At 42.6% G+C, this 18,031-nt stretch overlaps 1 protein-coding gene across 6 annotated transcripts in view; it reads left to right on the top strand.

Annotated features, from left to right (window-relative positions):
* The window catches only part of ANKRD31 (ankyrin repeat domain 31), a 201,547-nt gene that overhangs the window by 147,755 nt on the left and 35,761 nt on the right, over positions 1-18,031 (top strand). For all 6 annotated transcript variants that reach the window (XM_051838688.2, XM_051838689.2, XM_051838690.2 and 3 more), the window contains 3 exons: positions 7,542-7,704; positions 14,243-14,355; positions 16,723-16,810. In XM_051838688.2, coding sequence (XP_051694648.2) covers positions 7,542-7,704; positions 14,243-14,355; positions 16,723-16,810 — 364 coding nt within the window. The remainder of the gene's footprint in view (positions 1-7,541; positions 7,705-14,242; positions 14,356-16,722; positions 16,811-18,031) is intronic.

Raw genomic sequence — 18,031 nt, 5'->3', positions numbered from 1 at the left:
CTGGGGGAATTTCTGCCTTCTCTTTCTTTCATAGTAATGACCATGTTTCTGTGTTTCTGTGTGTAGCACATCCGTAAGCATTTTTTTGCGGGGCTGGATGAGTAGTGACAGATTCTTTCAATTTCTGTTTGTTATGGAAGGTCTTTATTTCAGCTTCATTCATAATTGAGAGTTTGCAGAGTGCAGTGTTCTGGATTGACAGTTTTTTTTCTTTTAAGACTTGGACTGTATCTCACCATTCCCTTCTAGCCTGTAGGGTTTCTGATGAGAAGTCAGCTGTGAGTCTAATTGGAGATCCTCTGAAAGTATGCTGGTTTTCTTTGTGCACATTTTAGCATCTTTTTTTATGTTTTACAGTGGAGAGTTTGATTACAATGTGTCGTGGTGAAGATGTCTTCTGGTCATGTCTGTTAGGAGTGTGTGCTTCCTGTACTTGGACATCCCTTTCTTTCTTCAAATTCGGGAAGTTTTCTGTAATTATTTCACTAAATAGGCCTTCTAGTCCATTCTCTCTTTCCATATCTTCGGAAACTCCTAAGACCTTCATGTTGGGTCATTTGATGGTATCCCATAAATCTCCAACACTGGTTTTAAGATTTCTATTTTATCCTTGTTCGGATTGTAGGATTTCCAGAGGTTTATCTTCTGATTCGGATATTCTTTATTCTGCCTTGCTGGGTGCTGTTAAGGCTTCCCACTGCATTTTTTATTTGATCTATTGAGTTCTTCATTTCAAATATTTCATTTCTCTTCAAAACCTCAGTTTCATGGGAAAATTTTTCATTCATGTCACATACGGTTTTCTTTAGTTTGTGGATTTGCTTCTGATTGCTTTTGAGTAATCCTGTGATTAATTTTTTTTGACAGGCAGAGTGGACAGTGAGAGAGAGACAGAGAGAAAGGTCTTCCTTTTGCTGTTGGTTCACCCTCCAATGGCTGCCACGGCCGGCGCACTGCGGCCAGCGCACCGCGCTGATCCAATGGCAGGAGCCAGGTGCTTCTCCTGGTCTCCCATGGGGTGCCGGGCCCAAGGACTTGGGCCATCCTCCACTGCACTCCCGGGCCACAGCAGAGAGCTGGCCTGGAAGATGGGCAACCGGGATAGAATCCGGCGCCCCGACCGGGACTAGAACCCCGTGTGCCAGCGCTGCAAGGTGGAGGATTAGCCTGTTGAGCCATGGCGCCGGCTGTGATTAACTTTTGAATTCCATTTCCTCATTTCATCAATCTCTTCATCTTCGTATTTTAATGTTGAACTATTGTTGTATTCCTTTGGGGGGCTCTTGGTGTCCTCCTTAATCTTGTTTCTTGAATTCCTGCTTGTATTTTTAGGCATTTATTGAGTTAATTGTTGTTTCCCTCCGATGGCTTTGTCTTTGCGCTGGACCTCTGTGGAATGTCTGTGCTTTCAGTGAACATGGAGAGCTGTGTGGTAGGTGTATCCAGGGTAGCACCCAAGTTGGGTTGGTAGCTCTCCTCTTATTAACAGAGGAGGAGGAGTGGTGGTCATGTCTGTTGGTGTGACCACTCCATCCCCTCCTCTTCAGGCTGAGCAGTGCTTGGCTGTTAGTCCTCAGTTTGTTCAACATTCATCCGCGTGACTGATCTGCGCAGTCCTCCTTGTGAGTGCGATTCCAGATGCAAGGAGCTGCCGTGGGAACCAAGGCGTTCTGAGAGTATGACTGCACCCAGAGCTTGCTCAGAACCCCAGCTACACCCTCCCCCCTCTCATGAATCACGGTGTTCTTAGTGTCAACACCTAGGGCTCCCATGGTTAAGAGGTGCAAGAGAGTTCACTGTCTCACCAGCCTGTCCTGTCCACAGAGAGACTGTGGGGTTCCGAGAGCCATTGCCCTTCTGTTTCTCTTGGTCAGACAGAGTTTGGTTCCCTCCGCCACACTCAGAATCAGTGGGTTCTTTGTTGTGTTCATGCCCCATGCTCCATGCTTGTGGCTGCACGTCTGCACCTTCCACTCGGGTCCAGGCCGTTGCCACTGCTTTCACAGCACCTCCCACTGCAGTTTTCCCTGAGATTGTACCTTCTCCACTTTTTTTTTTGTTAAGTTCGTGAAGCCTAGAGCAGACCTCCCTGTTGCTATTCTATCATCTTGCCTCTCCTTCTATCCAAATTTATTCAGTGCAAATCCAATCAAAATCTCAAAAGGAATCTATAGAAATTGATAAGCTGATTGAAAAATTTCTGTAGAAGTCAAAGGAGCTTAGAATAGCCAAGGCAATTTTGAAAAATAATAATGTTGAGGACCTAACACAACATGAACTATGTAGATACTTATTTATAGCCAAGTAATAAAGACAGTGTCTCACTAGCATAAGTTAGACCAGGTTTTGTAACTTTGGCACTAACAATTGGAACAGGAAATTTCTTTGTCATGGGAGGCTGTCCTGTATATTATGGTATGTTTAACAGAACTCTGTCCACTGCCCACTGTCATACCAGTTACAGCCCCCATCTATATAACCAAAAATGTCTGTAGACATTGCCAAATGTGTGTGCCCTGGGGGAAAATCATCCCAGTTGAGAACCACTGAGATTTGCAAATAGACTGATTGAACAGAATAAAGTGTTTAGCAATAGACTCACAGATGCATGGTCAATTGCTTTTTGATACTACTTCAAAACATTTGATAGATAAGGTTACTCTTTAAATGAATGAAGTTGCAATCCTTGGCTTTCCATTTGAAAAAAAAAGTGGGCATTGTGACAGTGGGTTGAGCCATAGCTTGAGATGCCTGCAACCCGTATTGGAGTTGGCCAGGTCCCATTCTTCTGCCTCTAATCCAGGCGGCTGCTAACTCACGTTTGGAGACAGCAGATGATGGCTTAATTTCCTGGACTCCTGCCACCAGTGTGAGACTGAGCAGAGTTCTGGCTCCTGACTTTGGCCAGGCCCAGCCCTGTCTTTTACAGGCATTTGGGAAATGAACCAGGGGATCTCTCTTTCCCTCCCTCCCTCCCTCCCTCCCTCCCTCCCTCCCTCCCTCCCCTTCAAGTAGATGAAAATAAATATTTAAAAAACACATAAGAAATGAGCTCTTTTTACTATATATAAAAATTAATTTAAAACGAATCATACCTAAATGTAAGAGTTAAAGCAATCTCAAGAAAACACAAAACTTTGGTCTCCTGAGGTAGGCAATGATTTCAAAAGGCATGCCTTTCAGATGGGAAGAACATATATATCTCCCAGAACATTTACTTATAAATTGTTTATATCCAGAATGTACAAAGAACTGTTAAAATAATGTCAACCCGGCCAGCGCCATGGCTCACTTGGCTAATCCTCTGCCTGCAGCGCCAGCACCCCGGGTTCTAGTCCCAGTTGGGGTGCCGGTTGCTCTTCTTCCAGTCCAGCTCTTTGCTGTGGCCCAGGAGTGCAGTGGAAGATGGCCCAGGTCCTTGGGCCCTGCACGTGCATGGGAGACCAGGAGGAGGCACCTGGCTCTTGGCTTCGGGTTGGCGCAGCACGCTGGTTGTAGCGGCCAGTTGGGGGGTGAACCAATGGAAGGGAGACCTTTATTTTTTTCTCTCTCTCTCACTGTCTAACTCTGCCTGTCAAAAAAAGTTAATAATGTCAACCCAATAAAAATGGGCAGTAGATTTTTAGACACTTCACCAAATAAGATTTATCATAGCATACCGCTGCTTCAAAGTAGCATACCATTGCTTCAAACGATGTTTAGCATTATTTGTTAATGAGTAATGCAAACCAAAAGCACAACTAGGTATCAGTACATACCCACTGGCATGCACAAAATTAAAGACCCACAATACTAAATACTAGGGTGATTGTGTAGCAATTAAAACTCCTAGATTACTGGTAGGAATGAAAAATGGAACACTTTGGAAAACAGTTGGATTTTTTTTATTATGTTAAATACACACTTCCTGTATGAACTGTTTTTCTGTTTCTAGGTGTTTACCCAAGAGAAATGAAAGCATTTTGTCCCTACAAACACTTGTACTAGAATGTGCATTGCAGTTTTATTCACAATAGCAAAAATCTGGAAGGGATCCCAAAAGTCTATCAATTGATAAATGAATAATTAAATTGGTAAAAGGAGCAAACTGTTAATACGGGCAGTAATACAGGTGAATCTTAAAAGCGTCTTGCTATGTCAGAGACTGGACAGGAAAGACTGCATGTCAGACTGTGTGATTCCTTGTGTGTTAAAATCCATAAAAGACAGAATTTAAAGTGACAGAAGGAGATTGGGGTTTCTAGGAGCCAAAAGGCCTTGAGAGGGGTTTGATTTTAAAGGGCCAGAAAGGATTTTTGTGATGGGGGAATGTTTCTAAGTCATGGTGGTGGACTATAGTGAGCAGTTTCTACATCCACATGGCAGTAATGATTGCTTCAGTGGGCTGTATCTGTGTCATGATGGTGGTAATGAGTGCTTCAGTGAGCTGTTGCTAAAACATGATGTTGGTAGTGGTTTCTTCAGTGAGCTGTTTCTTTTTTTTAACTTTTATTTAATAAATATAAATTTCCAAAGTACAGCTTTTGGATTACAGTGGCTTCCCCCCCCATAACTTCCCTCCCACCCACAACCCTCACATCTCACATTCCCTCTCCCATTCCATTCACACCGATTCATTTTCAATTATCTTTATATACAGAAAATCAATTTAGTATATATTAAGTAAAGATTTAAACAGTTTGCATCCACACAGAAACACAAAGTGTAAAGTACTGTTTGAATACTAGTTATAGCATTAAATCACAATGTACAGCACATTAAGGACAGAGATCCTGCACGGGGAGTAAGTGCACAATGACTCCTGTTGTTGACTTAACAATTGACACTCTTGTTTATGGCATCAGTAATCACCCTAGGCTCTTGTCATGAGTTGCCAAGGCTATGGAAGCCTTTTGAGTTCACCGACTCTGATCTTTAATAGACAAAGTCAGAGTCAAAGTGGAAGTTCTCTCCTCCCTTCAGAGGAAGGTACCTCCTTCTTTGATGGCCCATTCTTTCCACTGGGATCTCACTCACGGAGATCTTTCATTTAGGTCTTTTTTTTTTTTTTTTTTTTTTTTTTTTTTTGCCAGAGTGTCTTGGCTTTCCATGCCTGAAATACTCTCATGGGCTTTTCAGCCAGATCTGAATGCCTTCAGGGCTGATTCTGAGGCCAGAGTGCTGATTAGGTCAGTGAGCTGTTTCTACAACATGGTGGTGGTAATGGTTGATTATTTCAGTGGGCTTTTCTAATCACCATGTGGGTAGTGGCTTCTTCAGTGGGCTGTGTCTATGTCATGATGGTGGCAGTGCTTGCTTCTTCAGTGTGCTGTTTTGGTTTTGTTTTTTAAAAGGTAAGGGGCCTACTTTTGATTACTTAATCTTTGCCAAACTGTTTGGCCCCCAGGCCCACTGCTTGAACCTCCTCTAACTTTACCTTCAGCCTTTCCTGGTTATTGCCTTGCTACCCTGCTGCTGTGCTCCTAGACTTTTTCCTGTCAGTATTATTGGAAAAATCAGCTGTTCAGGGTTCCATTCTCTCTGAGATGAGTTCTGAGTGTTTTCCAAACTAGTATACAAAATGAACCCATGTTAAATTAGACAATGTCTACAAAGACTGCATATTAACACATTGGCACAGTAGGCATTAGTATGGTGTATGTTTTTAAGAGTCTAAAAAAGCTTTTTCCAAAAATGACTTTGTGTATCCCCATGTAATGCTGGAAATGAGTATCTGCTGATTAAGGCATAGATTCCCAGTTTGCAAAATTTCTGATAGTAGTCTAAGGAATCTCTGTGTTTAAATCACTGTACAAGTGACTTTACTGATCAGTCACTTATAAACTGCTGGATTTAGGTACTGATAACCCATCTTCTAAAAATAAATAACATTCCCATTCTTTACTCAGAGTTCATTAGCCACCTATGTGCAGGTTCCATTAGCCTCTTTGCAGGAGACTTTTCATGTGCCATTTACTGCCTCTCATTACCATGATTCGTCTTGTCACCACCCCCCACCCCAAAAAGGGCAGATTTTAGAGGGCTGGATTCATTGACAGCCCACTGTACACCAGATAATTTATAGGAGTTCACACTGAATTCTCACAGGTGATAACAAGCGGGGTCAGAGGTGTTGAGTAATTTGCCCACAGATATAGATGCTAAGTAGCAGGCATGAGTTTGAATGGTTAACTTTAAACAAGATTGTGTTCTTTATGCTGTGCTCCCTCGGCAGATAGAAGAAAGAAGGAGCTTTCCTTGGTCACTTCTGCTGGCCCATTTTCTCCTATGTTTCTCTGCCTCTCCATCCCTGGACATAGCAGGAAGATTTAAAATCTCACATGTAGTGTCTCTCCCTTGTTAACTAAATTCTGACCATCTTTTTCTAACTGAAAACTTTTCAGTAGTTTGAGCCATTTGCTTGCCATATGCAGGTGTGATCACTGTTTTTTACTATTAACTTACACTAATACAGTTAGTAATAATCTTTAATTTTGATCAATTGCAAGCTTCTTTTTTTTTGAGAGAGAGAGGCAGAGTTAGACAGTGAGAGAGTGACAGAGAGAAAGGTCTTCCATTCCATTGGTTCACCCCTCAAATGGCTTCTACGGCCAGCATGCTGCGCCGATCCGAAGCCAGGAGCCAGGTGCTTCCTCCTGGTCTCCCATGCACGTGCAGGGCCCAGGACCTGGACCATCCTTCACTGCCTTCCCAGGCCACAGCAGAGAGCTGGACTGGAAGAGGAGGAACCAGGTCAGAACTGGTGCCCCAACCAGGACTAGAACCCGAGTGCCGGCGCTACAGGCAGAGGATTAGCCTAGTGAGCCACGGCGCCGGCCTATTGCAAACTTCTAAATACAAATTTGAGTTACTTGGAGCAATCTTATTTGTAGTCAATACTTTGTTCTCTAGAATTTTGTTCAGCTATGTCTTTGGCAGTTCATTGTACCATTTATGATCTGACGTGGTCCTCAAGGAACCCTTTCACTCTTCTCCACTACATGCCCTAACAATTTATGGAAGCACAAGGGCCTTTGTTAAAGAGATAGATAAATCCTTCAGTAATTCCACATTTCCATGAATGTGGCTTAATCTGAACAGCCAACTAGACTTGTGTTGTTCAATCTGGTAGCAACTAGGAACATTTAGTTATTTAAATTAATTAAATAAAAAATTTAGTTGCTTAGTTACATTAGCCAAACCTTAAATGCTTAGTAACCACATGTGACTAGTGGCTACCTTATTGTAGAGAGCAGATACAGAATATTTCATTATTGCAGAAAGTCCTGATGGCAGACAGTCTAGAACTGACTTACTTTACCTGAGCCTCCTACCTTTGCAGTTAAGCAGCATGTCATACTTCCTGTTGTCACATGTGGTTCTCTTAGGAGTACCAATCAGGGCACGTTGATGGATCAGTTTACATTTGACATATCAGATTTAATAAAAAATGTTGTTGACTAAAGTTTGAAATCTTTTTTTCCTTGATAACTTTTAATGCTTAGCAGTACTGTGACGAAATCCTGTGTCTGTAGAAATAACTTTGAAAGAATACCTTGTAGGCTGCTGAAATTCTACTACAACATGGAGCAGACCCTAATCAGAAACATCAGAATCAGAAGACTGCTTTAGATGAAGCAGATGATGAACGAATGAGAGAGCTGCTGAGATCTTACGGTGCTGTTGAGACTGAGAGTACAGATGGCAGTAATGCCGTAGTTACAGGTATGTATATAAGTACTCTTGCTATTTTATTTTTTAAAATGTTTATTGAAGGTCAGAAACAGAGATCTGCCATCTCCTAGTTCACTCCCCAAATGCCTGCAATAGCAGGGGTTGGGCCAGGTTGAAGCCAGGATCTAAGAACTCAATCTAGATCTCCCATGGGGGTGATGGGGACCCAAGTCCTTGAGCTGGCACCTGCTGCCTCCCAGGGGCTTATTAGCAGGAACCTGGAATGGGGAGCAGGGACTCCAACCCATGCACTCTGATCAGGGATGCCGGCAACCCCCATGTCATCTTAGCTGTTACGCTAAATGCCCACCCGTATTCTTGCCATTTTATACAAGTATATACCTCTGCTTATAAAAATAAAATATTGAGGTGTGCATTATAAATTATTTCATAACTAGGATAGATGTTTCCTATGTTTAACCCTTAAAAGCCATTATTTATTTATTTTTTTTAAACTTTTATTTATGAATATAAATTTCCAAAGTACAGCTTATAAAGCCATTATTTATTTTTAGAAATTAAGATGAAGGTGTAGGGAAGGAGCTTGCTGCTCTAATCTAGGAGAAGATATTTTTTTAAAAAAGTGGAAAGAATGCAATTTCAGGGCAGAGTTAGTGAGAAAACAGTAAACTCTATGCAAATTTGAGGGACACAGTGGACCTATATGGAGGGTGAGGACTCGCACAGCTCAGTACCCCAGCAGCTGAGAGCCCCCGTACCAGTGTTGGAGAGCAAGGCAAGACCAGACTGCAGCAGCCAAAGCCACTGGCAATAAAGCTGCAGGAAGAACCTAGAGGGAATCTGGCCAGGAGCCCCTTGTCACTCTCCTGCCCGTGGAGGAACGACACCGAACGCTGTTTGCTTCCCCTTCAGTAGGGCTTTATTAATAGAAAATGTTACAGGGTAGAAAGATAGAAAAGAGGAAAAAAAGAGAGCACTCTACGCTATATTCTCTTCCATGTATAGTCCTTTTCCACCTATCAGAATTGTCCCTCAGTTCATGCGGCAATCAGACCAATCAGGTTTGAGTCCACGCGGTGTGCACGCAGTTCTCCTCCAATCGATGATAAGGTCAGCTCCCAGTCATTCGGCATTTGCAACACTCCATTCTCAGTTCCGCATTTTTCCACTTCCTCTCAGCACCATCTTGTGAGAGACGGGCCCTGTCTCCCACACCCCTTGGGGGATAGTGTATACGCCAAACTAGAGGAGAAAAAACAAAGTGGGGGGACAACATTTTCTCTTTCCCTGGTCACCCTGCAACTGCATCCTGTGACAAGCTGATAGCCGGTGCCATTTTGGACATGCATAACAGCTATGCCAGCTTGTGTTGGCGCCGAGCAACGCTCCTTGGGAGACTCCCGAGTCTGGTGTAGAGAGTAGACAGGAGGCTGGGTGCTCATGACTGTGGGAGGCTTTACAAGGATGGCCACTCTTGCCATTGCTGTTCAATATAGTCCTGAAAGTTTTAGCCAGAGCCATTAGGCAAGAAAAAGAAATCAAATGGATATAAATTGTGAAGGAAGAAGTCAAACTATCCCTCTTTGCAGATGACATGATTCTATATATTGGGGATCCAAAAGACTCTGCCAGAGACTATTGGAACTCATAGAAGAGTTTGGTGAAATAGCAGGATATAAAATCAATACACAAAAATCAGCAGCCTTTGTATACACAGACAATGACATGGCTGAGAAAGAACTTCTAAGATCAATCCCATTCATAATAGCTACCAAAAAAAATTACCTTGGAATAAATTTAACAAAAGATGTCAAAGATCTCTATGATGAGAATTACAAAACATTAAAGAAAGAAATAGAAGATACCAAAAAATGGAAAAATCTGCCATGTTCATGGATTAGAAGAATCAATATCATCAAAATGTCCATTCTTCCAAAAGCAGTTTACAGATTCATTGCAATACTGATCAAAATACCAAAGACATTCTTCTCAGAGCTAGAAAAAAATGATGCTGAAATTCATATGGAGGAACAGGAGACCTTGAATAGCTAAAGCAATCTTAAACAATAAAAACAAAGCCAGAGGCATCACAATACCAGATTTCAAGACATACTACAAGGCAGTGACAGCCTGGTACTGGGACAAAAACAGATAGATAGACCAATGGAACAGAATAGAAATACCAGAAATCAATCCAAGCATCTACAACCGACTTGTATTTGACCATGGAGCTAAAACCAATGCTTGGAGCAAGGACAGTCTCGTCAACAAATGGTGCTGGGAAAACTGGATTTCCACATGCAGAAGTATGAAGCAGGACCCTTACCTTACACCTTATACAAAAAGTTTATTCAGAATGGATTAAAGACCTATATCTATGACCTGATACCATCAGGTTGTTAGAGAACATTGGAGAGACCCTGCAAAATATTGGCACAGGCAGAGTTCTTTGAATAGACCTCAGAGGCACAGGCGATCAAAGCCAAAATTGACAGATGGGATTACCTCAAATTGAGAAGCTTCTCTACTACAAAAGAAACACTCAGGAAAGTGAATAGGCAACCGACAGAATGGAAGAAATTATTTGCAAACTATGCAACTGGTAAAGGATTAATAACCAGAATATATAAAGAGATCAAGAAACTCAACAATAACCAGACAACCCAGTGAAGAAATGGGCAAATTACTTAAACAGACATTTTTCAAAAGAGGAAATACAAATGGCCAACAGACACATGAAAAAAATGCTCAGGATCACTAGTCGTCAGAGAAATGCAAATCAAAACCACAATGAGGTTTTACCTCACCACCATTAGAATGGCTTTCATACAGAAATCAACAAATAACAAATGCTGGTGAGGATTTGGGGGAAAAGGTACCCTAATCCACTGTTGGTGGGAATGTAAACTGGTAAAACCACTATGGAAATCAGTTTGGAGATACTTCAAAAATCTGAATATAAACCTACTATATGACCCAGCCATCCAACTCCTGGGAATTTATCCAAAGGAAATGAAATCAGCAAATAAAAGAGTTTTCTGCACCCCCATGTTTATTGTAGCTCAATTCATGATAGCTAAGACATAGAATCAACCTAAATGCCCATCAACTGAAGACTGGATAAAACAATTATGGGGCATGATCTATAGAATACTACACATCAGTTAAAAAAAATGAAATCTGGTCATTTACAACAAAATGGATGAATCTGGAAAACATCACACTTAGTGAAATAAGCCAGTCCCAAAGGGACAAATACCATGTGTTCTCCCTGACCTGTGATAACTAATAGAACACCTAACAGACAGTCTGTAGAAATGAAATTGACACTTTTGAGAAGCAAAGACTTGAACAGCCCTTGTCTTGACTATTGAAGAACAGTTTTTTTTCTCTGCTTCATACTATTTGTTGAACTCTTTACTTAAGATGGAGTTAATGATATGTGTATAAAGTCAAATGATAATAGATCTCAGTAAAATATGAGTGGGAATAATAGAGAGAGGAAGAAGTTTATAACTATAAATCTGTATAGTTCTACATATATTCCTAGCAGTGGGACCCCAAATCCCATTACACTGGATGGTAAAAATGCCATCTTAAGTGTTAAAGAGACCGTGTTAAGTGTTAAATTGTTCATATAGATAGGAATAAGTGTTAAAGGGATCATATAAATAAGATCAAATGTCTGGTAATAATAATAGAATTATAAAGGAGAGAATGTTCCAACATGGAAAGCAGTCCACACAGCAGACTCATAGAATGACAATTGCTTTAAATAGCAGTCTGTCCTCAGAATCAGTCCTTAAGGCACTCTGGTCTGGCTGAAAAGCCTATGAGAGCATTTCAGACTTGGAAGGCCAAGACATTGTGGCAAAAATGTCCTGCATGAAGGATCTCTGTGAAAGAGAGCCTAATGGAAAGAAATGGCCATCAAAGAAGAATGTACTTTTCTCTGAAGGAAGGAGAGAACTTTCACTTTACTTATGACTTTGTCTAAATACTGACAGAGTTTTTGGGTTCAAAAGGCTTCCATTGCCTTGGCAGCTCACATCAAGAGCCACGGGTGATCACTGATGGCATACATAAAAATAAGAGTGTTAATTGTTAAATTAATAACAGGAGTCACTGTGTACTTACTTCGCATGCAGGACTTCTCTCCTCAGTGAGTTGTATTATGAAAACTAACTATAAAACTTCTCAAACAGGTTTTTGTGTGTGTGTGTCTGTGTGTTGAAATTGTTGAAATCCTTACTTAGTATAGATTTGATCTTCTGTATATAAAGTTAATTGAAAATGAATCTTCATGGATAGTGGGACTGGGAACAGGGGAGAGAGAAGGAAATGGGGTGGGAGTGTGGGTGGGAGGGCGGGTATGATGGGAAGAATCACTATATTCCTAAAGTTGTACTTATAAAATTTGTCCTCATTAAATAAAATGTTTCTTTGGAGAAAAAAAGAAATTAGCATTTTCAAATTTGGTTTATAGATCTTATGATCCTATTGGATTGGAGTTACATGTTGAAATGAAACCTGTGTCATTCATCCATCAAACATTAATATCTGTAACACTGGATATGCAACAGAGGTTTAATTGAAACTAAGGAGATTTGTTTACTAAACAGATTTGTGTAGGGACTGGAAAGGGATCACATTATGCAGAAGTCTTTACAACTAAGAGTTCTTCACCTCAGAGTTTGTAATGATTTGTACATTGTTTAGAATTATACCAACTTTTAGGAATCTGATATTCCAAGAATGCTAGTTAAGCAAATATACTTGTATATTTGTAAAGTTATGAAGCATTTTTAGCAATAGTTTGCCTTTTGTTAAGGCTGAGAGAAGACCATTGTTATTCATTTTCCTTCGACTCAGAAGAACCTCAGAAACATGTTTGCCCCAACTATGAGGAAGGAGAGAGAACCCGTCACACACTTCTCCCCTTTCCAGTGTCATCCTCACCAACCGTTGATTCTCAAGGAAGAAAGAATTATGAATGGGGTTGGTCAGAGCCAGGGATATTCATTGTGTGGTATTTTACTAATGGGCTAGGTCACATGTAGGTCAGGGTACTCTTATCACTGCCTGCTACTATGTAGTAAGTTCATAGGATCAGGGCTTTTCTCAGGGCTCCAGCTATTTCTCTGTCCCTCTCCACAGCCATACCGAAGGTTCATTTCTCATTGTTTAGATCAGTTCAATTTGCTAAAGCAACCTTGCATTTGAAATTGTTGGCTGCTCTGTTACTCGGAGTGCTACTTTATTCCCACATGTCTATTGCTTGCTATGCATATACCTCCTTGGTCAGGACCCTCAAGGGATATGGAGGAAGGGTGTCCACACAGGAGGAAGGTCTGTGGGAAATTTGCAGAGGCAGTGAATCAAGTCCTGGTGGATAAAGGCTGGGCCTTGGGAACTGATAAGATCAGGTGTTAGGAGTCAGTGTTTCTGTGACGTTGGACACCTTTCTAAGCACTGCTAGGGCTCACGCTGTTCTATAAAACGAATATAGTAAACTGCCTACCCCAGAGGGTTCCTGTGAGATTAGATGAGATCATGAAAAGTGATACTGGGGGGCTGGATCCATGCTGTGGCTGCAAGGCAAGAAGGAATTCAAGGACAAGCTGTGGGTAAAGGTTGGTGAGAGCCAGACTGAGGTGCATGGTGAAGGTGTGCACTGGGGAAGGAGTGCAGGCATGTCCAGGGGAGAGGGGCACTCAGCAGGTCAGGCTGTCCCTCTGTGTGGGGCACTGGTGTCTGGGATGGAGCTTACCTGAACACTCAGAGCGGGTGGAGTTTAGGGGAGGCTTGACTGCTGCCCATTTCCTTGCTCCTGTTTGGAAGCCTTGGAAGTGTAACGGGAGTAGGTAAGTCAGTCATGGTAATTTTGCTGTAGTGACATAATGAGCTAAGGATCATCACAGGGACATAGCTGGAAGCCACACTGGTTGCTTTTTTTTTTTTTTTTTATTAGGCAGAGTTAGAGAGAGCGAGCCAGAGAGAAAGGTCTTCCTTCCATTGGTTCACCCCCCAAATGGCCGCTACGGCTGGTGCTGCACCGATCCGAAGCCAGGAGCCAGGTGTTTCCTTCTGCGGGTGCAGGGCCCAAGCACTTGGGCCATCCTCCACTGCTCTCCCGGGCCACAGCAGAGAGCTGGACTGGAAGAGGAGCAAACGGGACTAGAACCTGGTGCCCGTATATGATGCCAGTGCCTCAGGTGGAGGATTAACCTAACACACCACAGCACCGGCCCAACACACTGGTTGCTTTTAACGGCTTCACTTCTAAGTGGCAAAACTAAAAGCTGCGGTTTTCTTCTGCACTGCAGGGGGTGGTTTGGGTTGTGTGGGTGAGGCTGCGGGGAGGTGCTGGGGACCTCTGCTGCTTACTGGCTACCTCCGTGCCCACACCAGTATGTGCTCAGTAAGTGCTTGCCTTACCTGTCACTTCACAAGCACTGAGGTACTGTAATTGGAGACGTCATTTATCCATCCTGTACCTGTCACCGTTAAAATGATAAAATGAGGCTAACTTTTTGCACATTCTTCTGTTTCTGATTTTTTTTTAAAGTAAAATCTCCTGCTGTTCGGTCAAAAAGACAAAAAAGGTGTTTTTGTGATGGCAGCCCTGTTGGTCCACCTTCCCACTCCTGCCAAGAAAAAACAAGGAAGAGTCTTCCTATGGTGAGTGAAATTCTTCCATTATTTAGCGAGAAAATGCCCTTCTTTGAGCCAGCCAGCTACTGGCCCGGCAGAATGCTTTCCATTTCAAGGGCACACAGGTTGAAAGTATTTGTTTTCATAAGAAGATAAGATGGCCTGAGTGGAGCTGTGCTGTGTGGGTAACTCTCAGTCATCTGTGTGGAGTGCAGAGCTACGGATGAGCTGCCGTCCCTTGTCTAGCATGAGTTGCTTGGCTGTTTCTTGTCCCAGAGACACTACTGTTGTCATAGCTCCCAGTCCCTCCCTCCAAGAGCATGTGAGCTGTGCAGTGCACAGAAAGGAACCCTCATCTACCTGTCCCGGCTCCTACATAGTTGATAATACAGTTTGCTGTGAAACCTACCATGTAACAGTAGGCATTTACAAAAATAACATAGCCGATACTCTGTAAGATGCATCTTGATGGATAAATTAATCCTTAGTTGGACACAAACTCCATAAGCAAGGTAGCCTTCTCAATAAAATACCATTGTGAGTACGTTTCAGCCAGTGTTGGCCAAGGCAGATTATATCTACAATGTGGGCCATGCAGAAAGATTTAACCTGTAGCTGGAGGCTTTGTAACCCTTGACCTCACTTTTACAACCTTAAGACAGTCCCTATATAAAGAGGTTTTTGGATTTTTTGGTGGTGGTTTTGACTATTGATATTTTATAGTTCCATTTCGATCCATTTAATAAATTTTAGCAGTAAGGTTGCATTACCAAATGAGTAGGTAGTTTTTGTACTGTGCATTTTCCATATCCCTTGTGAGCACCAAGGTAACATTTCAGACGTACTTCTGAAGGCCTTGAGAACTGAAACATGATAAAATGAAAGTGTATGGGGAGTGTTTGAGAGGGTAGATCAGCTGTCAGTCCACCAGTCACCTGTTATTCGGCAACAGCTTTGTGCCCAGTGCTGGGGAAAGCAAACATAAATAGAAAGCCTGCACCCACCTGCAGGACCCTCATATCTTGAGAAAATGTGGAAGGCATTACATGTATTACTGCTAATTTGTATAGCCCTGAAATTCTTAAGTAGTCCTGGAAAAAGAGAAATCAGTATGGACTGGTCACAAGTTTTGGGTGTAGGATGTGCTAGCAGTAACAATAGGCAGTACCTGTTGAGGTCTCACTTAGTGCTGGTGTCGTCCACAACTGGGGAGAGATGTGGGCAAAGGCAATCGCCGGCATTCCAGGCAGGAAGATGGGTGCCGACAACTCAAAGCTGGGGAGTTAAATCTCCTCTGTGAGCTTTTGAAAGAGCAGTGTTTTCTTTCTGCGACTATGTGTGAGATTCTAATAACACAAAGTCTAAGAGTTGTCTAGTTGAATATATGTGAATCTTTAATATTATGTGCCAAGTGGCTTATTTTTTCTTCTATGCCTATGATTTTTCAAAAAGATTTTATTTATGGGGCCGGCGCCGTGGCTCACTTGGTTAATCCTCTGCCTGCGGTGCCGGCATCCCATATGGGCGCCGGGTTCTAGTCCCGGTTGCTCCTCTTCCAGTCCAGCTCTCTGCTGTGGCCTGGAAAGGCAGTGGAGGATGGCCCAAGTGCTTGGGCCCCTGCACCCGCCTGGGAGACCAGGAAGAAGCACCTGGCTCCTGGCTTGGGTTGGGCACAGTTGCTGGCCGTAGCGGCCATTTGGGGAGTGAACCAATGGAAGGAAGAACTTTCTGTCTGTCTCTCTCTCTCTCTCACTGTCTATAACTCTGCCTGTCAAATAAAAAATAAATAAATAAATAAATATTTTATTTATTTGTAAAGCAGAGTTGCAGGGGGTGGGGTAGGAGTGGGAGGGGGTGGAAAGATCTTCCATCCACTGGTTCACTCCCCACATGGCTACAATGGCTGGAGATGGGCCAAGCTGAAGCCAGGAGCCAGGAGCTTCTTTCTGGTCTCCCACCTGGGTACAGGGGCCCGAGGACATCTTCCATTGCTCTCCCAGGTGCATTAGCAGGGAACTGGATAGGAAGTGAAGCAACTGGGACATGAACTGGCATCATCATATGGGGTGCCTGCCCCACCAGGTAGTGGCTCCACCTGCTACACCAGAGCACCAGCCCCTCTATGCCTATTATTTTAACAGAAGTTAGTAAGAAGTTATGATTACCTTATATGGTTTCTACTCTTAAATTCTGTTTTCCCCAGGGATCTACTGCATAAATCATGACATAGTTAAACCTACTTGTTTTCAGATCTGCTTATTAGTTAAGGTTACACAAAGCATGAGAACATTTGAGCATGTTTTAGCAGCATTGTATTTACTGCTTTATTTTGTACTTACTCTTCAGAGAGCACACTGCCTCTTGTAATGGATTTTCTACTATTGTATCTGACAGCATCAGACCATCAGTGCCATTCTACAGGACATAGAGGAAAAACAGGAAATGCTATTGGAGTTTGAAATCAGAAACCAAGAAGATGCAGGTAAATATGTGTTCTTACTCAGTGTGATTATTTTGGACGTCCAAGACACCACTGCCTCATTTTCTTCTTAAGATGCATGTTTATTTCAAAGCTGAAAAAGTGATTTTTTAAAAAAGTGATTTTTTAAAAAATGTGAGAATCTTTAAAATGCCAGGAACTATTATTAGAAGTCAATGATACAAGCCAGCGCCGCGGCTTAATAGGCTAATCCTCCACCTAGCAGCGCTGGCACACCGGGTTCTAGTCCTGGTCAGGGCGCCGGATTCTGTCCCGGTTGCCCCTCTTCCAGGCCAGCTCTCTGCTGTGACCCGGGAAGGCAGTGGAGGATGGCCCAAGTGCTTGGGCCCTGCACCCCATGGGAGACCAGGAGAAGCACCTGGCTCCTGCTATCGGATCAGCGCGGTGTGCCGGCTGCAGCGCGCCGGCCGTGGCGGCCATTGGAGGGTGAACCAATGGCAAAGGAAGACCTTTCTCTCTGTCTCTCTCTCTCACTGTCCACTCTGCCTGTCAAAAAAAAAAAAAAAAAAAAAGAAGTCAGTGATACAAACCAGCGACCTGTGTAATTATTGACAGGGATGCTTCTAGATGCAAGGTATAGGCCTAAGTAATTTGAGAGACATTCAGATCCATGTAAAGACAAGCTACTGCTGTGACAGGCTTAGGTGAAAGATACGACTGAAAGCATTAGGTGGTAAAGATGGGTCAGGTTATGTTGCTCTGTGGCTCCTCCTCATTTAGCTGTGGTGACTCAAAAATAGATCAGAAGACTGTGCAGGGGGTGGACAGAGAAAATGCTCCTGCTTTTTAGATGAGCTGCACATCTGCCCGGTGGATGCCTTATTGCATGGCTGTCTTCCTATTTGCAAAAACACTAATGATTCAAAATAGCAAATTAAACTGTGACCCCTGATGTCATAATCTTAATTTCTCAAATCTTAAATGACTACTCACAAACTCAACTGTATTTTCTAGAGTTATTATTTATACAGTGGAAAATACCTCCTGACATACTCAGATCTGTTTTAAAAGTTAGGTGAAAAGTAGTTAGCTAAAGTAAAGTAATTCAAAGTAGTTCATCAGTCCTTTTTTTTTTTTTTTTTTTTTTTTTTTTTTTGACAGGCAGAGTGGACAGTGAGAGAGAGAGAGACAGAGAGAAAGGTCTTCCTTTGCCGTTGGTTCACCCTCCAATGGCCGCTGCGGCCAGCATGCTGCAGCCAGCGC

The sequence above is a fragment of the Oryctolagus cuniculus genome, chromosome 14 (assembly GCF_964237555.1).
Source record: "Oryctolagus cuniculus chromosome 14, mOryCun1.1, whole genome shotgun sequence".
NCBI classification, from domain to species: Eukaryota; Metazoa; Chordata; class Mammalia; order Lagomorpha; family Leporidae; genus Oryctolagus; species Oryctolagus cuniculus.
This window is presented reverse-complemented; position numbering and strand designations above follow the sequence as displayed.